This window comes from Pocillopora verrucosa, chromosome 4 (assembly GCF_036669915.1).
Source record: "Pocillopora verrucosa isolate sample1 chromosome 4, ASM3666991v2, whole genome shotgun sequence".
Taxonomy (NCBI): domain Eukaryota; kingdom Metazoa; phylum Cnidaria; class Anthozoa; order Scleractinia; family Pocilloporidae; genus Pocillopora; species Pocillopora verrucosa.
In genome coordinates, this window is record NC_089315.1 from 14,271,990 (window position 1) to 14,294,489 (window position 22,500).

Sequence of the window (22,500 nt, forward strand, 5' to 3'; positions counted from 1 at the left end):
CACTCGCGATCTCAGAGTATCTCACACTCACCAGCAACTAGTCGCGAATCTCCAGCCAGCAGGAGGAGCCTATTCTAGTGGATACGAGAGCAGCATGCAGACTACTCGGCACATAAGCTCCCTGCTTAGAAACTTTGATACGATTTATGAGCCAGACGTTATGGCGTATTGACAACAAATTGATCGCCAGCAGAAACAGTGCATCAGCTGTCACAAGCTAACATTAGACAAACTCAATCTCCTGATTGATTTGTTAACGCGCGTGCCGGAAACCCCGCCGCCTGTCGACCTTCTGCCAGTAACTGCGCCAGCTACTCCCATTGCGATTCCAGAGGTCGTTCCAATCCTGACACTATCAGAAGACACGCCAGGAGTCCAGCTAAACACAACGCCGTCCACATCAGCCGAGCAGCAGGGTGAACTGACTCCAACGGACCAAAATGACTTCTTCAGTCATGAAGAATTATTTGAAATAAGATCAAAGGCAGCCTCTGTTAAAAACTTTGCCGTCCACCTCACTCGCATACTGTTTCAACCAGAGGAACTAAGGGGCAGAAATGTGCGAGGGGTGGCAGGAAAACAGCCACTTAATCCTGACAAAGTTAAAGTTATCATGGATGCAGTCTACAAGTTCTGTCCAGCTCCACCCGAAGGAAGAGATTTCCAGTGGAGAGACTGCAGGAAAGCAGTGGACACTTACCTAAGAGGAATTAAGTTTTCCGAACGAAACCAGTAGTTTTATTTGGCTCTGAGTGTTGTGTATTTCGATAGTTCTCGCCGTGTTTTGTTTTTTGGACCTAGATTTCACGAATAGGTTTGATGTAAATAGGATTAACGACGCATGAAATAACAAATAATTTTCTCTTGTTTTGAGATTGTTAAAAAGTTAGATCGCCGACATTTGAGTATCGCGAAAAACCATGCATGTATTTTAAGTAAGGAGCAAGTAACAATAAATGTATGTTCTCACACACACAATACAGTCGGCTGAAAGCCGGGCGAAAAGCGGCAGAACGTAAACAAAAGCGTGACAAACTATAAGTATGTTTTTTTCGCTAGCAGTTCACGAATAAAACTCGTGACTCGAATTTCGATCGATAGGCTTTAAATAATGAAACCTTTTGCCTTGGCTTGGGCTACTGGAGATTGTTTGATTTGATTAACGCGGATTGTTGAAAACCGCCTGATGTTTCCCTTGACGAAATCGTGATTGAAATTTTGGTTGCAGAAAGAATCGACTCGCGTGGCCCAGACATTCTGGCGATGAGTGTTTTCGATTCTCGACTCAAAAAGCAGGGAGCGCATCAGTTCGACTGGGTTCTTTTGTTAAGAGTTGCTCTGTAGTTTTCGAAAGCTTGCCTTAATTTTTTTTTTCAGATATCTGTCGCAGAATACATTTTGTTCAAAACCGGCGAAAAGCAACAGAACGTAAACCTTGACCGACAAGTAAAATTATGCAAATTCAAAAAGGTTTTCAGTTGCGGATGAAGGCCGTCCTTTGAGTTGGTCAACAATGGATACAAAAGAAAGAAGGTTGGAGGTGGCAAAGTGAATAACAAAGGCGATACGGGTCGATGATCAACGCGTTAGCTAACGCGTTAGCTAACACGTTAGCGAAAGAGCACTAACGCGTTGACTTCTTCGAGCCCACGCGTTGACAACGCGTTAGGTGGTTCGCTTATCTTCGAGCGGTACTGTAAACATGCACTGGCAATGAGGGCCATACTAACCCCATCCAAGACCATGACCATTCGTAAATTGTATCTCCCAGTATCACATACTGAGAGAAGATATCACTGCAGAAGAAAATACAGTCAGCATTCAAGAACGGGAAATTACAAAGTTGGCAAAGGGGTTACCTGATAGAGCCAACACAACAGTAAGCAAAGACCTGTTAACAAAGAAGGCAAGATTATGGCAGGCTCAGCTGGAGGTAATAAGAGATTTCCTCCTCCCAGGACCAGGGGTTTGGCAGCACTGGAAAGATGGTGGTTTAGTAGAGTTCCATGATGGCCCTAGTGAAGCCACACATCTCCCAGATGGTCCTCATGTCTTTCATTTCAGGTCAAGTTTAGTCAAAGCCATTCAAACCAGCTTGGTGACTGCTTGGAAACAATGTTCTGAGAAACCCAAAGAACTGCCTCTCTATCAGCTGAGAAGTGAGAGTGGGAACTAGTTTACAATAAGTTACATCTCAGCCCCTAAGCCGCTAAAGAATGTCAGAAGAAACTGATCTCATTACCAAACCACAAGGTATTTGCATTCAAGTAATTATAGGAATCAACGATAAAATTTCAGTTAAATGAAACATGTGGAAATGTACATGTACACGAAATGTGAAGGAAAATAAGCAACCAAAATACACATACACATATTCGTTCCTGTGGCTTCATTTTAGCATAGGAAAATGAACAATTGAGAACTAAATTGCTTCCTTAATTACATAGCATAGTTCTTGACTTTTACCATAGAGTACTTAAGCATACTAACAGTAATTTATCAGTATTACAAGGAAATTCATTAACAGGATAAAACAAATGTAACAATTAAATTATAGTCTAGTTCCTTATTTTTTCTTTTTCTCAAGAACCATCTTGTGAAGACATAGACAATGGTGATGACATGGAAGTTGCTGAAGTTAATCTTAGAGAAGAATCACAACTTGAAAACTTACATGACCACTTACAGAATGACAAAGAACAAGGAAAGGAACAAGAACCTCAAGAAAATAGCAAAGAGCCTATAGAGCAAAACCAACTTCACAGCTTTCAGAACATAAAATTTGTACTAGGTCAGATGAAAGTAACCAGCCCCTCACTTCAAAAACAGCAAAAGCGGTAGAGGTTGTAGTGGGTAAAACACCTGAAGGGATACAGCTTGACAAATTGCCCAAAAATTGCCAACAGGTATAAAAACCACCTGGGAAAAATAAAAGTTCTTATGCTGAAGGCCACTAAACAACTACAGTCTGACATAAAAGTATGTCAAATAGAGCCATCCTCTTAGAGCCTACTTCCCTGAGACCAAGATCACGAGGTATAATTTGAGAAATAAATCCCCTGTCATGCCCACCATTCGCACAAACCGTTTTAAGAATACATTTTTTAATAGAATTGTCTTTAAGTACAATGTAGCTTTGTAAAAGTGTACTTCCTGTATTAGACTTTTGTATTTGTTCCCACGTATATACTTATCTTATTTAGATACACCTAAGCTTATTTACATCCTTCTTTTTTTTTTTAATGTAACATAAGATATGTAATTTTATCTTTTGAACAATAAAGACACTATTATTATTATGTGATGCAACCTTCTCAATACAGAAAAACCGGCTTCCAAATGCTAATGACTATGAGTTATCAGATGAAGTAACAAGTACTCCTCATAAGAAAAAAGTTGCTCTGAAATTGCTACAATCCTGGAAGATTGCAGTACATTTCTAAAGTATTTTGATCAGGCATTCTTTCCTCATTTTATTCCCTTAAATGATTTAGTCAGGCCATTTAAAAAAGAAAGATAATAAGCTGCTTGAAATTGATTGTTGTCCATCACTTTTACCACCAAAAGCTTAGGATTAAGAGCAAATTTGTTACTGGTAATTAACACTTAATTACTAATTGCTCACCTTCATTGTAAGCAAGTCAAAGATTATGTTTGACTGCAAGATAGCTGTACTGTTGAGCTATCTTGACCCTATGGATTTAAAAAATACACTGTGAACATGAAATTAGAGAGGAAGTCTCATGCAACAGTTTTTACTTCATTTACACTACTTGACTTAAAATACTAGCATAACTTAGATGGCTTTAATTTAACAAGCTGCACTACATATAGGAATGTAAGTAAAAATCATGGTTAAGGTAATGGTCAGATTCCTACACGTTCATGTAGGATTGAGAATGTTTACGTTATTCGTCACAGGCAGGCAATCTCCTGACCCTATACATACAAGTTATAATTGGCAAAATGACAGACTTAAATACGAAGAGAGTCAAATAAGAGAAATGTCTTCTTGGATTCAAACTAGCAAGCAAGCATTTAAACCAAGAACTGCAACAGACCAAAATATTGATATTATCACTTTTAGTGAAATGCAGAAACAAGGCTACACCATAATTAAAGCACATTCAGAACAACCTTTTCCAAAACATCCATTATTGCTTATAATAATAGGTGGTGGTGGTACAGGAAAAAGCTACCTTATAAATGCCATTAAAATACTACTGAAACAGTCATGTGCTGTTACAGCCACAACTTGAAAAGCTGCATTTAGCTTATGTGGATGTACTATACATTCACCATTAAAACTTCCTGTAGATGCAAAAGGCAACAAAGACTTGACTGATCAAAGCCTTGTCTGACTTCAAATTATACTCGAAAAAATCAGTTATATTATAATTGATGAATTTTTACACAAACGAAAACAAAGGGTGATATGCAACAACAGTTGCTCCAATTGGACACCTATACGCTGTGGCGTCCCCCAGGGAAGTCTTCTTAGCCCTCTTTTGTTTAACATTTTTATGAATGACATGAACGAAGCTGTAAATGACTCCTCTCTTCGTCTCTACGCAGACGATACTACCCAGTACACCGCAAAAAAAGCATTTTTTTAAATGAGTTAGATTAATTCAAAATGAGTTAGATTAACTCAAAATTTGAGTTAACTCAGGAATTAACTCAATATATTGAGTTAAGTTACTCAAATATTTCTACTAAAATTTGTCAAGTAATATAACTCACAATATGTGAGTTTATTTACTAGGTATTGAGTAAATTAACTAAAAGTTGAGTCTGTCATAAGGAATACAGGGATGAGGGATGATTTTGAGATGGGCTTTACCAGCAAAGGATGCTTTCTGCTGGGATATTTTTGCTATATTTGCTACACATTATGTAACAGTATAAAGTAACACGTGCACTATGACAAGACATAGTACACAAGCAATTGACACAAATTCGAACAATATTAAACAACCTTTACAAATCGATCCATCCCTAAAATGGCCAAAGTACATGAATAAAACACCCATAAATCATTGAAATACCCAATAACTCTTTGATAATTCAGAGAATCTAACTCAAATGTTGAGTTAAATTACTCAATCGCATTATGATATCCAAGTTGGTTTCTGAGTAATTCTACTCAGAAAAAATGGAGCATGAATAGCACCACAACATAGTTGAAACAAAAGTAATTATTTTTTTTAATAATTTTTCTTTATATTTTTGCAGCCATTTTAAGAAACTTTACTTTCTATTCTGCAATATACTATTTATCATGATTTTTTCTGTATTATTTACATGCATCAATATAGCAAAATGTAACCAAAAATATCATTACTGCATAAGATCCAATCTGTATTTCAATGTCACGAAGACTTGGTTGGCATAGCAACCAAATCCCTTAACGAGACCAAGGGGGTAATAATCTAGAAGCTCAGATTGCTTAATATATCTTATTTCGTTCAGTTGCTGAACTTTAAAAGCATTTAAATGACAGACAAATTCAGTAACATTTATTTTAAGGTACTGAAACCAAACTATGTGTCTCTCAACAACCAAAACCTTTTGGATCTTTCCCAAAATTGGAAAGCCATGGTGGTAGTCAATTACAATAACATCGCCCTTTACGTATTTGGTTCCATAAACTTTAACCCAGGATGTGCGTGTCAGTGAACTGTCGCCTTTAGTTTGGGGGTCTGCCTCTTGCAGCTCATCTTCTACTCCTGCTTCTTGAACAGTTGTTACCCTTCCAACAGCTAAAAAGTTATATAAAATATATATATATATTAAAGGAAACTCTCATGATTTAGCCAATGACATTGAACATGGGGTTAAATTAATTTAATGCTTAGGTCATTAATTACTGGGGGAGGGCTGGTAAGTTTAGGGGGCTTTGATTTGGGAAGGGCCAAAAAATTTTGGACCAGCATTTAGGGAGAGGGACAAGGCTTTGATTTGGGGAGGACAAGATTTCTTGGGATGAAGGTTTAGAAATTTTACTGGCCCTCCCCCCCAGTAATTAATGATGGCTCCCTTACCAGGTCCAATTTCCAAAGACACTCTCAAATAGTTGCCTTGTGAACTTTGCATTCGATAAGTCTGAAGGGCTTGATGCCTCATAGCCAAGGAATAGGTGATATTTTTGAAATTGTTGATGTTGTCTACCAGCTTTTTAAAGTAGTTATGTTTGGCCTCGAACCTCATGGCCCAGTTTCTTACTAGGGGACCATTTCTGTAAATGGAAGATTACTAGATATTATTAAAAAACTCATTAATAATTCATAAGCCTTTGGGCCAACTGGATACACCATACATATTACATGCATGGACCTTTATACTCGATAATGTCCCCCTTTAAGTCCATCTTTTAGATGAACCTTTATATAAAAAAATTACCTTCATTAGTATTCTTTATATAAAGAACACTAAGACAGATGACTTTATCTGAGAGGAAGTATATGTCCATGTTTAGATGAAGACTTAGAGCCTCATCAAGGTCTCATCACACCCTAAAATTCCAGATTGCCATGTATAGAATATTGAGCATGTGGGAGTTTCTTTTAGAGCTACTCGCACATGCCTGTGACGTCAAATATCTATTGAAGTATGAAAGTCCATGTATGGTGGCTCCAGTGGAACCAAAATCTTATAATTATGAGGTCTAAAAACACTCGGCTGCACCTCATGCTTCTAAACCTGATAAGACATTATTGCTCATTCATTAAACATCACATAAAACTATAAGTAATACTGCATTATATACCCATGTATAAGCTGCACTGCAAGTTTCAGAAAACTTAAATAATCAGCATGATGAAGTCTGAGTGGGCTAATAATACATATATTGAAAGGGTATGTAAAGTTATGAAAGGTGGATAAAGTGGTAATACCCTTCCCCTAACCCCCAGTAGTACAAAATGTACAATGCTTACAATTTCAATATAAAAAGACATACTTGATAATTTGATTTGGGTAATGCACCATGTAATGCTGTTTTGGGATTGGAAGCCGGTCATTGAGGTTGACATAGTCCTCTAGGTACTCCTCTATGAGAACTCCAAGATATGCAGCCAGCTGTGGTGTTGCTTTAGGAGCAAAAACAATTTCTTCAATTTTCAGTAGTCGCAAAAAGTTTTCCCAGTGCTCATCATTTTGTGGAATCAAGTCTCCTATAAGTATAGGAAACATTCTTGCCAGGCACCACATCCGAGCTGCTGGTGAAAGAAAGAAAAAGAATATGAAATTATCATGTACTTTTAGTATACAACAAAGCCTTTTATATATATTTTTTGTATATTTCTTTTTCTTTTTAAAATATAACATAATATATAATAGTAATATGTAACTCAACCATTGCAAAACATCATTCTCCTAACCTGACTGTGAAATCCTCATTGAATTGTTTGCCAATGACTGCGGCTTTATAGGACTTGGTTTATTGCTAGCATCGGATTGAGGATACCACAATCTTTCTAATCTGTCATTCACAATTTCAAGTGTGAAATAATTTTCCTCTTGAATGTACTTCTGTAACAGAATCTTGACTTCTAGGGGCAGCACTCCCTCAAGTTGGTCATGCATGACATCAAGAACAAGTCCATCAGTAATGTGGAAGTAACGGGACTGGTTGAGAACACTTCTTGTTTTTACCCCATAAGTTGCTTCTAGATTTGCATCATTTTCTACAAGCCGGCAATGTCTGTCATGGATTGCTCTTGTTCTAATTTGAAAATCTGCTTCTGTAAACTAATATCAATGTGACATTCACAATATGAGTTGTATAATAGTATATTCATCTCAAGTCCATGAACTTTGAAGTGTAGACTCATATTAACACTATTGACACAGGGTCTGATCAAAAGTCTAAACTTATTTGTAACAAAATTTAGAATGCCGGTAAATAATCTTTTACACTTGACACATTGAATAATGACCAAAAATGCATGCACACTACTACTACTACCTTTGTGTTAGTGTCTTCTCTAGTTGCCATACAAATTCTACAAATCCTTAGACCAGAAAAGCTCTCCTGAAAACCACCAAGAGAATGTGCCCCAAGATTGTCACTTGAATAAGGTCCAATGGAACCACTGAATGTTCTTTCTTGTTCATCTATCCAAAATGTTACACCTCTATCCTAGGAAGAAAACAAATACATATTTTTTAATTAAATTATAAATTAATATTAATGACAATGTGCACTTAATTATTTTTATATGGTTGAACTTACATTTAGGTGACAGTTAAGTGTATGCTACAATATACTTACTGCCTCTAGTTGATGCAGGTCTTGCATGAATGGCTGCAGTATCCTATTCATTCCATACTTTTTTATGAGCGGTACTCGGCACAAAGCAATTAGCTGAATTGAGTTGATAACAGAACGGTATTCTGGACTAAGATTTCCCAGATTGAAGTAAAAGGCTCCTGATGTTCATAAAAAAATCAATTTCAATGGCAATAGTCATAACATGTTGTGCCAAACCAAATGCATACCTCAAACAATGTTTTCCTTTGATATTTTTCAATTCTGCTTTAATTCTGCTGACTGTTTTTACCACCTATTTATGTTTAAGGTATTTGGCTCAACATACTAGGTATGACGTATGAATCAAGGCTGAACCTTCTTTAGTTTGGGTCAACACAAATGTGCTATTGTGCAGCACAACAGAAGCACGTCGTATGAACCAGACCTTACATTTGCACTTATTTTACACTGCACATTTGAGGGAACTTACTCTCATTGCATGTACGCATTCAATATTTTGATATTGAACAGGATTGAAATTTAGGATGGTGGATGTTGCATGTCAAACCTCATAAACATTCATAAGTGAATAGGATATCCCCAAAAGATCAGTTTTTAGAGATTTCTCAAAATTTCCCTGCCAGATATTGTTTAAACATGACAAACATGCAATTAATATCTTGTGGATAGTTTGGTTGTAGTTTGTTTTTTCATCATCTGCAAACACACCATCAACAAGCACACACACACACACACACAAAAACAGGAGATTGTCAGTCAATAAATAATAATGTTCATGATAATTATTAATGCTAACAGCAACCTAACAAAACACGTAATAGTTTACATGCCTGTAAATACATGATTGAAAAGCATACCTATTTTATGTTTTTTTGTCTTTGATCCAAGCGGGTTTGTTACTTGAAAATCATCATAGTAACAATGAAGAAGTAGTGCATTACCAGGTTGTCCAAAAAGAGCATGCATTTTGTACTGTTCACTATCACAATAGTCTCTTAGAATTCCATCATTTGAGGAATGACCATTCATAACCTACAAAAGTACCCAAATTATTGAAATGTGCCACAAGTAATTTGTTATTAGAGGGACTGTCATGTAAAATAATGGTATTGATTCAATATTGTCAACTTCAAAATGATATCTAAATTGTCACAAAAACTAAGAGTTTTCCAAATCACCACACCCAAGTTCCTCCATAAAAACATGTAACCCATACACTGAAGTGTTTCAATATAACTATTAGTGCAGTTTTCGTATGACTGTGAAACGTTCACGGCATGAACAATGTCATGGGAAGGAGTCAGCCAATTAAAAATCTAGAAAACATCACGGTCACTGCAAGACACGCACTCCTCGTCCAATCAAATGCAAGAAACATGGCACGAAACACTGCACGGACACTGTCACTACGCGGACACGGCACTGCTTAGCCAATCACATCGCGCAAAAAGAAAATCCAGCCAATTAAAATCCTACGTTACGACACGACACGTTCACGGCACTGAACTTTTCACAGTCATACGAAAGCTGCTCTATACAGGGACTGCACAGCATCCTAACAAGTGTGTGTGTGTGGGGGGGGGGAAGGGGGGGCGCTAACATCAGAAAATGCAAACCTAACCCTACCCATCTCTGCAGTTCCTGTTATATTCCCTGTTCTACATACATCAAATAGGATGCTTACCTCACATAAAACATCTGCCTGATTGAGCAAAGATTGTAGGGTTTTCAGTATCGAGATGTAATGAAATGTTTCCTTGACCAGGCAGAGTTTTTGCTTGCCTTGCAGATAGCGATATTCAGCATATTGATTGAGGATGACTTCCTGTGGCTCCTATATATATTAAAACTCATATCAGCATAATAATCAATATATTTATATTATTTTGGTAATGCATGTGTTTATAAGAAGGCTAATTAAGATGACTTTAAAGCAAGTTAACACAAGTGATAAAATACATTAATTTGTCCCATATCTTCTAATCACATCTATTAAAGCCTGGACATAAGCTAAGGACTTACCACAAAGTTAAAATTCTCAACAAAGTACTTCATCTGTTGGTATTCATTCTGCAAACGTTGTTTTGCTTGGGAGTAGATACTTGGCTCATCAAGTACTCCAGATAGGCCCTCAACATCAGCAATTTCTATTCCACTGCTTTGAAGGCATGCCACCACTTTGTTTTTCATTTCCACTAAGCTACTGTCCACTAGGTCTCCTGTATTGTCAAGAATAGCATTGATTGTCTGTTGGCTTAGTTGATTTTCTTCTTTGGTTTTTAAAATAAACAGTGCCAAGAATCTTGTCACATCGTCGACGTAGTTTGTGTCTTCATTTGAATCGTTGTCTTCTCCATCTTCTTCATCAGAGTTTTCATCTTCTACGTCTTCATCGCCTTGCTCACTTACGTTCGCAAAATTTAACAGTGCATTCTTCTTCTCTTCTCTCTGGATATGGGATTTGAACGAATTGAATTTTCGAAATGACTGGCCGCATTGTCTGCATGTGATGCTAAAGTTTGGTTCATGACTGTGAATAAATTTGATATGATGTAATAACTTTTTGAAGCTTCTACCAAGAAAACTAGTACAGTATGGACAACTATGCATTTGGATATACGGAAAACCTTCGATAAACAACGACGCGCTGATGAAGGAGAACACAGAAAGACCCTAATTCAATGGCTCTTAAACGAATGTCTGGGTGCTGACCAGTAGAAACGCAGGCTCTGGGAACGAGATTGGAATGGTAGTAGGACAAAGTTTGAGACAAATCAACTCTTTTCTTATAAAAATATTTATAATATATTTCATTACAACGTAGATATTATTTTAGCCGTCTTTATTTAGGATATATTGTATGAATGAATATTTTCCAATTTGAGTTTCCTGTTGTTTTGGCGCTAAAATTTAACCTCGATGTGATGAACATGACCATGTGATAGTGGCTACCAATCAAAAAAAAGGGCGCGAATGTACGAGATAAAACTCTTGTTCTCCATGAATGCTTTCTCTCACGTAGTCCAACTCTTTGCATTGCAATAGTCAAGTGAGCTCTTTAGCGTTTTCAAAAAGATGGCAAGTTTCCCGAAGTCTGTGGACGAGGTTAAGCAGTGGATGATACAAAATGGGTTTTCGTCCCACGCTTCTACCTTTGAAGGTAAGCTATAACTAGAGAATTTGTACAATATTAGGTTAACCTGAATTTCAAGTTTATTCGTACAAAGCTCATTTGTTGTCCTTCAGTACATGCTTAGATCTGAATTTTAGGTAGAGATATAATACAACGATAAATCATGTATTATTTTAGTTTATTTTTGTGAGGATTTCTTTATTTTCCAAGGTTATTTTCCTTGAACTTCGCGCTATCTGTACCATGTACGACCATGTACACACTCTGGTAGGATCTAGAGAGCATTACCCGTTGTATTGCAAATCGGTGCCATTTTGAATAAAAAAAAACTAATTCATAAGGAATCCAGATGAACAGTAAAACCAAAAATCAAACTCGGGTTTTGGTGATTAAATATTACGAGGAGATTTGGTTGATCTCTTTCCAATGGAAAGATTCTTGGTTTTGTTCCAATGCAAAGATTCTTGGTTTTGGCGGGAACTTCGGTACCATTCATGCTATGCCGTGCTAAGCACACATAGATAGGTCTTGCCTAATACCTAAGTACAAAACTATCAAGCTTTACCCCACATTCTTTCATATTGATTCCAATTGCTCTCTTTTCTTTCATAAGAGAACGAAATCGATGGCGAAGCAATGCAATGCTTAACGGAGAATGCGTTAGTGCAACTGATACCTGTGGTCGGCCCTAGAATGAAGTTTATCAAGCAACTTGAATCTTTGAAAAAAACCTCCAGGCCCGAGAGTATTGATGTAGTTGAAGAGGGTACCCCAATTGCCAATGAAGAAATGGAAGTACAAGACAGAATTCCAGCTGATACAGAAGTAAAAGCAAGGTTTGAATCTTAAGTTATGGTATAATATTGTGCTACATTATAATACTGGATCATTATTTCTATGACTTGCTTCAACAACCTTGATAACTTTGTTTTTATAACTATTTTTGCAAAACAATAGTTTAAAAAAATAAAAGGTGCGGTCGGTTTATAGCCTTAGATCTTACAATCAGTGCTGAGCCTCTGCTTTTGTGTAAGGTAGTTTAACTGCCTTTTACCATTACTTTACTCAATTGAGTATACATTCGCTTGTAAGTAGAGACTGTTTTGTAAGATACATAAGGACAGTATAAATTTGTTTTGTGCCAACATGGTTGCTGTGTAAGGTGTTTTGTAAGCACCTTTTACCAGTATCTCTTTTGAGTGCTATATTTAATAGCGCTCATCAAAGAGGACAGAAATGAATTTATACTTATTAAAATTTCAGAAAAAGGAAAAGAACTCATTCCTTGACGGCTAAGAGAAGACAAAGGCTTGCTCGCAACAAAAGGAAAAGGGAAGAAAGACAAAAGTCAAAAACGGGACTTGAATTGCTGATGAGTGATCTAAAACAGAAAAATCAGAATCTGCATGAAGCAATAGGAGTAGAAAAGAAAATGAAAGAAAAGTACTTCGAGATGTGGAGAGCTTCAGAAAGGAAAAAGAGAAACTAAAAACAACTAAATGTGTATTCCAGGGATGTGCAAGGAATAATATGAAAAATAATACTTCTAGGGAGCTTTTGCAAATCCAACCAACAATGCTAGAAGATCTTGGACCAGATGATAACCTAAGTAGTGGCAGATTTGGAACTGTGTGCTTAAAAAAATTTAGATCCACACCAGTTGCAGTCAAGTATTTAGAGTCATCTAGTGTTAAGGAAGTTCAAAGGGAAGCTTCATTTTTGGACAAATGTTGTCACATAAATCTCCCCATTATATTTGGGGTAAACACAATGCAGAAGCCTTATTTCATAGTCGCAGAATTTTATGGTAATGGATCGTTTAAGGCCTTGACACTAAGAGAACTTTTACATAAGGATGAAGAACATATTAAATCTTATGTAAATGGTCCAGAGTATTGGCTTCATTTAAGTTTCCAGATTACTGATAGTATTTGCTATTTACATACTATGGGAGTGCTCCACAATGATATAAAACTGACAACATTGTTGTTTCTGTATCACCTGTAAATGTTATCACACCTATCTTAATAGATTTTAGTAAGGCCACACTGATAAGTGAAGGGAAGATTAAAGTTCTTACTGCTGCGGAGAAGGATCGCTACCGCAAAGAGCACATGCAAATTGCCCCTGAACTCATTGAGGGAACTCATCCCCAATCTGTTAAGAGTGACATATATTCTCTGGGAATTGTTTTTGCCAGTATATATAAATTTACTAAATACAAACCCATAAAAGAATTAGCAAAAAAAAGTTTAATGCCCTTTCAAACCAGATGTACATCATCAGAGATTTTAGCAATTCTAATGGATCTTATGAAAGTCTGATTTACTTTTTTAGATGACTTCAATCTGATTTGTTTGAATTTGTTTCCATCTTACTTGGAGTAATGTTTTATGCCATTATACATATCAGCCATTGATAAGGTGTTCAGGTGTCATTGAAATGATATAATTGTTTTGCTTCAAGATGTCATGTTTGTTAAATAAAAAGTCTATTTTGATCCATTCCTTTCTGTCTTTAGGGACATCCATTATCTACAGCTATATTTTACTATTCATACAGAAAGAGGCTGGAATTTGATAACAAAGTTAGCAGTCCCTGCCCTGATGACAATATAGTGCTAAATGCAAAAATGCTTTGGCCAAGAGTGTTAACACTTCCAACCAGTTTCCGACTGGATGTTACTAGAACACTGGCAAGCAAGGAGAAGCAGAACATCAATAAGAAGTTTAGAAGAGAGTTCATAGGCTCAATATACGATCATTTTGCCCGCTACACTTTGTAAGTATACTTGTTTGATATATGTTTACCACTTTTTGATTGATGAAAAGCCATCAGGAATACATTTTATTGTGGTGTAGGGAAATGCTAAAATTGGCTTATTGTATTTTCATCAATGAGATCTTATGTTGAAGAAGAAGGTACTGGTATTAGGTTACTAATTATTGTACATTTCATTTTATTTTTTGGTTTGTGAATTGTAGGTATCCCACCAAACATCAACTCACATCTATTTGTGAACTAATAGTCCAGAAATATCCCTTCCTGAAAGATACCTCAATTGGTACTGGATATGTAAGTACCGAATAAGTACTCTAAGGTTTTGAAACAAATGATATGTTGATATCTGATGCTGTTATATGAAAACATGAAAAAGTTTGCTACATATCCCTCAAAAAAGTTTTCATATCGAGGCCTTAAAGGTTGATCATGTTCACTAGTAAAAAATGCAAACCATATGTGACCTTGCATTTTAGCTTATTACATGTTTTTTCATGACCTATCCAGAGTTTTCCAAATTGCTGACTGATTCAATGATCTAATAAAAAGGTAATTTGAACATTGACTCCCACAGTCAGAGAAAAGTCAGAGAATTTGGCATTTTTTTCAAGGTCGGGGAATTTTGATTTTGGTCAGGGAAATTTGCAATTCATCAAAATAGGGAATTTTTCTTTCATCTTTGCAACATCTTCTTGGTGATTATGTTTCCAAATGAAATTTCCCAAATATTCCTGGTGTCCTTCATAACAATGACTAACTAGAAGTGTGCCATTGGGTGATGGAAAAATTGGTTTTGGTTTTGGTCTTGGTCAGGGAATTTAACTTTTTCATAAGAGTGGGAACCCTGTTGAATTATGGCATGAAAATAATACTACAGCTACTAGAATGCTGGCACATAGTTTTTTTTATTTTGATTTATTACTCCTTGAGTAGCTTTTGCGAATACTAGGAGATCAAAAAAGGAGATACAAAAGAGATTCAAAATCTGAAAAAGAAAAAATATATGTGCAGAGGATTCTAGTACTGAAATGTCATATAAATGCAAATCATCTATTACATCAGAGATAATTGATTTCAATACTATTTCCAGGATTCCTGGTACGCTAGTCTATACGAAAAGTTCCGTAATGAGAGAAAGTCTATTAAAGATGACCCGGAAGTAATCCTCAGGAAAAGAAAGCCCAAAGAGAGTTCCAAAGAGTGTGTGAAAGCTAAGCTTCGCAGAGGAGCCATAAACTGGGAGCCACCCTTTCCAGAGGGTGAGGATGAGGTGTCTCTACAACGACATAAAGATTTTATGAAGAGTGAATTTGAAAAAAGGTCTCCAGATTGGGCAAAGATAAGCAAACGAATGGCACTGACTTTCCCCAGCAGACGGAGACTAATGAATGACAATATGAGCATCAAGGAAATAAAAGAACACTACCCTACTCTATTTAAGTTTGAACAGGTATGTTAAGCTATATATTGTTGTCCTTGTGAACTATGAGTATGAGCAATCTAATTGTGTTTTCTCTGTGTCTTTCAACAAGAAAGTTGTGTAGAAGAAGGATGAGTTTAATAAAACTACCCCCACATTAGGGTGATTGGCAGTCTGGTTGTTCTGTCAGGTCAGCACAATTTGCTGCCTTGAGTAACTGGGCAATTCTGGGTGTGTTGGGTGATATGCAGACATCCTATGCTTGCAAGATGTGAATGTCCTCTCTTACTTCATATGTTAACAGAAATATAGGAATTATTATTGATGCTATTCAAACCTTTGTTCCTTAGATACTGGCTGAATTTGAAAGAATTTTGGGTCTAAATTCAAGTGTGGTGGATTCATTCAGGTCTAATTTTCAGCAAGTCACTGACCCGATTGTAAAACTAGGAAAGACAAAAAATAAGAGTAAATCAAAAGAAGAAATCCAAACGTTCCTGCACCTCCTGGAGGATGATGATAATGACATGAACGAAGATGAATCAGAACCAACAATTGGTAAGAAATATAAAAGAAAACAATATCTTATCATGCGAGCTCGTGCTTTTCCCGTGTATAGACCTAATCAGAATCAAATGCAAATTGCCCATTTCAGACAATGTGATGTTTACAATATCGTCTCTGGAGAATAGTTTCTTTGTTTTTCATCACATGGTCTGAAATGGGCAATTTGTATAGTCAAGTAGGTCTATTACAACCCATTTTCAAGTGCAGCAACAGCACATGCTCGAAAGGTCTGTCCTTTCAAACGTTTTAATATTTTTTTCAAATTTTTGGGTATCTGATGTCTTCATATCATATTATAAACAATTTACTACACTGCTAGTTTGTGTGTTACCCTGGACAATCTTACTCCTGAGCTGTATTTTTTCTTGCACCGGAAGGCTTAAAAAAATACCGTCGCTTTACTAAAATTTATTCAGTGTTAACACAGAGCAGTGCAGTAAACCTCTATATTACTTTGGATCACAAATATTAAAGGGCATCATACAATTAAGTAAAAAACAGTGCAAAGATTAAAACTAAGCCAGTTTTGATGAACCTGGTCCAGTGTAAATACCCTAATTGTAGTGAAATCAATCTAAATCTTTCAATTATTTCTAGAGGAACAAGCTGAAGTGGCCATGGCAGTACTGCCATACCTTCTTCTGCCAAAGTCTGGCCTTATTTCAACAGATGACTTTGTCCATTTCGTATTTGTAAGTATCATCAAATTATATTTATTTCTGAAAGAATAGTTAAAATTAATGGTTCTAGCATCTCTATTTGATTGACAAGATTACATTATTTTAGGATTTGGGTGCCACTCAATTCCAACAATTTCATTATTGAACATATCGGTACATACAGCTTGTTAAGGTGACTGGCTACTTTTGGAAATAATGTTAAACTTTTTTTGAAACTACAATTTTCCGAAGTAAAATTTAATGCTTTATTTCAAATCTGAAAAGAAAAAATTGGTGTCCAGAACTCTTTTTGAGATAATCAGCATTTAATGGTAGCCCTACGTACGAGTTTTTGGCAAAAAAAATTGCACCACACAAAGTGACAAGAAAAAAAAGTCATAGTAGATAACATAACAGATTTTACAGCTAAATTATTATTCATATGATAGCTAGCAGTCTAATATAATTCGAACATTAATTATGACCTATCATATTGTCAGTCAAAAAGGAGGTGCCAGAAATCACATTGGTTATAGTGGTTCCCGAAATTCTGCGAACTCATTAGTTGCACATTTGGAAATAATTTGGTTTTTCATTGCAGCTAGTCAAAAATATAAAAGGCACCGACTGATTATCATTGATTGACAGAAGCAATAGATTCAAGAAATTCTCGTCAATAAATTTGACAAGCTGTATTTTTTTAAAAAAACAAATATTGTTTTCAAACACAATAATTATTGACTCTGGAGTTTTACTTTTTTTGTAGGAAGATGAAGATATTGATGAGATCGTGAAGATTTCCAACAAGCCTTTTCCAAGAATTGTATTTAAAGGGCAGCTAAGTTCCCCCGACGCTATCTATATAATAGCAGATCAGCAAGTGCTATGCAGCTCAACAAACACCACTCTGTTGGAGGCCACAGTCTGTTTGATGGCATGTTACTATGTGTTCCTTTATGACTATCCAAGTGGCCTCAATAACTTCTATTTGTACTTGCAAAAGTGCATATTGCAACTTCAGGATGGGAAGAAGCTACCATCCACAGTAATTAATTTTGTAAATGACATTGATGCTATGTCAAAGATCTGAAAATGTGATTTTATAATTACTTCAATTGAATGATAACTTAATTATACTTCATGTGTGGTTGATATTCAACCAATTGCATATACCTGTACACAATATATTGATTTATTTCGTAAATTATTGGGCAAATGAAATCTAGGGAGTGAATTACAATAAATGGTCCAAAGCTATTTGAAAAAGTACTGTTCCCTTGTAGGGCATATTGTTCAGATGGATTAGGGGTATTAATGAAATGGTATACCTGCATCAAAGGAATTGCACTTATTTAAAGATGGCTCTAGACTATGTATGGTAATTTACTCTGTAGATTTCAATTGCTTGATAGTGATTTGTAAAATATATTAAAATATTGCTTACAGTGTATTTTGCCCTTGTTTGAATGCCTGCATCATGTGATCAATGTTTAGATTATCATTCAATCTTTTTTTTCAAAACCTATTACAGCTTATCCAAAATTAAAGATTATTTATGATTATTTGAGTGCTCACACTAAATTCGTGTGATTCAGTATTCCCTTAAATACATTTCATTGCATGCACTCTTTAAATTAAGGATTTCTTAAAAATTGTTACTATTTATTGCTAAATAATGTTAGACCATTTTACATTCATGGAAGAGTGGACAATTTTTATAATTTTACATTTTACATGCATATCTTCAGAATTTTAGCAAACAAAAAATTATTCGTTTTGCAAATTTAATATAGCTTCATGATTTCTAGTGACACATGCTTTTATTTATTTAGCTTGATATACCTCTTCTAATAACATTGATGATAACCAATCTGAACAGTTTTATGCCATGGAGGTAACTCATTGTGAGAGTAAGCTAACTCATTTTCTGTAGTAACTTAACTCATTTTTTTGAGTGAAGTGAAGTTTAACTCAAAATAAAGAGTCAATCTGGATGCATTTCGTATGAGTTTACTGAACACATTATCAGAGTTGTCTGTACTCATTTTTGAGAAAAACCCACTCATGTTTTGAGTAGAGTTAACTCATTATTTGAGTACTTCTAACTCTTTTTGAGTTGTCCTAACTTACTCCAATGAGTTAGTTTTACTCAATATAGATAGTTAATCCAACTCAATATAAAGAGTTATTCTGGATGCAAGTTGAACTCGTTATATTGAGTTGGAATCACTCAACTTTTTTAGCGGTGTATATGGCAGACAAAAACCCGACTGTACTCCAGTTCTCGCTAAACCAAGACATGGAAAGACTATCCTCCTGGCTTGACCACAACTATCTTCAGGCCAACAGAGACAAGACACAAGCAATGGTCCTTGGCAAAAGTACCCACCACTATGACTTAAAGTTTAACGGCGCTTCTATCGACATTAAAGAGCACCTAAAGATTCTCGGAGTTCACCTTGACAATAAGTTATCTTTTCAAGAACACATAAATGAGATGTTAAAGAAAGTATTTGCTAAGATAGCCGCACTCCGCCGCCTTAAACGCCTAGTGCCTTCCAGTACACTGCTAGTTCTATATAGGAGTTTTGTTTTATCGCATTTTGAGTATTGTAATTCCCTACTAATCGGCATCGGCAAAACTCTTAATAAGAAGTTAGAAGATGCAAACCACTAGGGTCTCCGAACAATAATGAACTTGGGGAGAAGCATTAACTACGAATCAACTCTCAAAACAGCAGATATGAACACACTGGAACATAGACGCATAGAACAGTCGCTAATAATATTTTATAAATGCTACAAAGAGAACGGCCCAAGCTACCTAGCTGACCTCTTCGAACCCCGAATTACTCCCTACAACCTAAGAAATACTGGCCTCAACGTAACTCAAAATTCCTACAACAGCAAATTCCGTCACAATTCGTACTCATTTGTCATCTCTCGCATCTGGAACAAACTACCACCTTCTGTTAAAATCGCCCCTAATTTATCATCTTTTAGAAGAAAATTGAAAACTCTTATTTTTACCGGTTGCCAATGCAAAAGCTGTCTATAATCTTTTGACACTTCGGCGTATACGTAGCTTCTGTTTAAATATACATTTGTAAATAGTTTAACGTGATAACTAATAATTTAGATTTAAGAATTTCAGACTTTGTAAATGTATTTTATAGTCAGTCACTTTTATCATGAGCCTCCAGCTCGGGAGATTGGGCAACCACTCCCCGTGTACCTGACGGTAAATAAATTATACTTATACTTATACTTATTATACTTATACTTACTTATGAATATGTTAGGCCAAGAGATGTTTGTGTGGGTTGACAAACAGTGCCGCCAAGCTACTGGTTTAACTGATGAACTCTTTGGCGGCAAATTGATAATATTGGTTGGTGATCCTGCCCAATTACCACCTGTAGCAGATAAGCCTCTTTATCACTTAAGCCCTTCAAATGCATTACAAGAACAAGGCCATTAATTGCGTTCGACGTTAGGAGAACGCTTCGTAATCTCTGGGGATCCTGTGGTCGATGGGATACCTGTGCATGCCAGGCGTGAAGATTCGAGATTTTTGGTTACTTGGACGGGCGATGTTCAAAATCTGCGCCATTTTGAATAATTATTAAGCGCGCGCACGAATTTTAAGCCCAATAGCCGGCCAAAGAAATTGCGGGCTCACCTGGTGGACATGCGCACACAACTATTTTTATGCGCAAGCAACTATACCTCGTGCGAGTGCGCACGCAACGATACCTCGTGCGAGTGCAAGCTGCTCGTGCGTCCGTGTCGCCTCCGTGGATATCTTTGGATTATTCGGTAAGTTCATTTATTTTTCTCAAACTTCATGCGATGTTTCTTAAAAAGTTCATCGCTTCAACTTGTCAAAGCCTTACCAGGAAACTTTTTAGTACTCCAAGAGCATGTAGAAAGCCCGATGTCGGCGTTGTCCGAACTACAACAAACCGAAGACCTTCGCTGCTCTCCTGCTTTGAATTGATGTCCTCGAATTTGCCGAACAACAAAGCAAATCAACCGATAACTCTGACACAAAGTTGTCTCAAAGCAAATCTACCAAGCCATTGTGCTTTGACCCATAGCGGTCACAAATACAAACCAAACAAACCGAGTCATTGTACTCGGTGGCCATTGCGCCAAATGACCCGTTGTGGTCACAAAGCAAATAAACCGAGTCATTCTGCTCGATGGCCATTGCGCCAAATGAAAAGTGACAAAAGTCAAATGGTTACCGGGCTGATAAGTGGTGATTGTAGTTCACAAGATCATGATAAGGCTTTGACAAGTTATTCTTCTGAGAAAATTGAAAATCATAGTGTAACTATTTCTGAAAATGTTGAAGTTCGTAAGAAAAGAGTGAATTGTCAGAGGAAAAGGGACAGGGAACCATCTCGCGTTCCTGTTAAAATAATTCTAAAGGCACTAAGTAATACGAAGTCTAGGAATAGAATCAAGTCTTTTGTAAGACAACATCTTCCAGACAGTTCTTTTATCACTAATTTATGTAGAAATTACAACACCTGGAAATTCTGGTATACCAATGATCATTATTATAGTAAATTTGTTTTTTACATGAACATACAGAAAAGAAAATTTACAACAACAGATAACTATTCTACATGTAACTGTAGACAAACACATATCCGTGTGGCAGATTTAATGAATTCTGGTGGAAAAAGCTTTCCTCAAACTCATAATGATAATTTCAAAATTAAATGGAGGTATGTCTCCTGAGAATGCTGTTAGTCATGATTTACCATGGGATTGTTTAACTGAAAGGCTTCGTCTCATAGGACTTATACCACATGATGTAGGTGGATTTGGAGATTGTTTCTTTAAATCAGTTTCGCACCAACTGTATAGGACTGCCGACTTGCATCTTGAAATTCGTATGGCTGGAATTGGCCATTTACAGAGTTACCCAGAATTGTATATTGAAAGCATTTCTAATGATCACTGGAATAACTATATTCAACAAATGTCAAAACAAGGCACATGGTGTGATAACATCATAATGCAAGCTGTGGCCAATGCATACAACTGTGTCATTCATATCACACAGTCTAATATAAATTCACCTGAAAGTACAATCTTAACTCCTGTTGCTGATCAGGATGGACGAAAGACAATATTTATTGGATATATTAACGAAAAGGACGTAAAGACAGCAGAGTGGCAATAATTCTTAATAAAGAAACCACAACTTTTAGTTTGCAAGACATGTTTCGACATTCTTATGTCATCTTCAGTTGTAAATGCGATTTTAACGGTTGTACATTTGAATTTATATGAGATTACGTTACAAATTACGTCATATTGTTTAAGTTACAATTTGAATATTAAATACGAAAAAACGTGACATAGCACGCGCCAGATGGGGAAAGAAGGAGAAAAGAAAAATAATGATCATAATAAGAAAAATTATTATGATGACAGAATCAAAAGGAAAGAGACAACTCTAGATGCTTCAATTGCTGATTAAGGATGGGTTTGTCCCACTTAATATGCAATGCCTCTTTGATCTTAATTTTATATATATATATATATTTTATATATATATATATTTATCAAGGTAACCCTGGTCTTAAGATAAACGCCGCTGACCTAAGAAGGCTTTTTGCCTTTGCGACAGCTGAAACCGGTTTTC

General features: G+C 36.2%; 3 protein-coding genes across 4 annotated transcripts; 2 read left to right on the forward strand and 1 right to left on the reverse strand.

Moving 5' to 3' along the window:
* Positions 1 to 4,486: 4,486 nt before the first annotated feature.
* Positions 4,487 to 11,022, reverse strand: LOC131780240 (uncharacterized). 2 transcript variants are annotated; one of them, XM_066165179.1, is made up of 9 exons: positions 10,298 to 11,022; positions 9,960 to 10,109; positions 9,133 to 9,307; positions 8,276 to 8,433; positions 7,970 to 8,143; positions 7,383 to 7,752; positions 6,962 to 7,217; positions 6,045 to 6,238; positions 4,487 to 5,762 (listed from the first exon to the last, which is right to left on the reverse strand). In XM_066165179.1, the coding sequence occupies exons 1-9, from the start codon at positions 10,883 to 10,885 to the stop codon at positions 5,341 to 5,343; spliced, it is 2,487 nt and encodes an 828-aa protein (XP_066021276.1). In that variant the 5' UTR covers positions 10,886 to 11,022; the 3' UTR covers positions 4,487 to 5,340. The 2 variants fall into 2 exon arrangements, with proteins under 2 accessions (XP_066021276.1, XP_066021274.1); XM_066165177.1 differs by having other exon boundaries at positions 6,962 to 7,220.
* A 275-nt stretch (positions 11,023 to 11,297) lies between these two features.
* Positions 11,298 to 18,829, forward strand: LOC136280246 (sterile alpha motif domain-containing protein 3-like). Its single transcript, XM_066165180.1, has 8 exons — positions 11,298 to 11,435; positions 12,022 to 12,244; positions 13,971 to 14,189; positions 14,393 to 14,483; positions 15,280 to 15,639; positions 15,960 to 16,167; positions 16,774 to 16,868; positions 17,602 to 18,829. Exons 1-8 carry the CDS (start codon positions 11,351 to 11,353, stop codon positions 17,923 to 17,925), a joined length of 1,605 nt encoding a protein of 534 aa, XP_066021277.1. The 5' UTR covers positions 11,298 to 11,350; the 3' UTR covers positions 17,926 to 18,829.
* Positions 12,905 to 14,041, forward strand: LOC136280247 (probable serine/threonine-protein kinase gdt4). The gene is given in 2 exon segments (XM_066165181.1): positions 12,905 to 13,380; positions 13,383 to 14,041. Coding segments are annotated over 2 exon segments (792 nt in total). The 5' UTR covers positions 12,905 to 12,938; the 3' UTR covers positions 13,733 to 14,041.
* Positions 18,830 to 22,500: the final 3,671 nt, after the last annotated feature.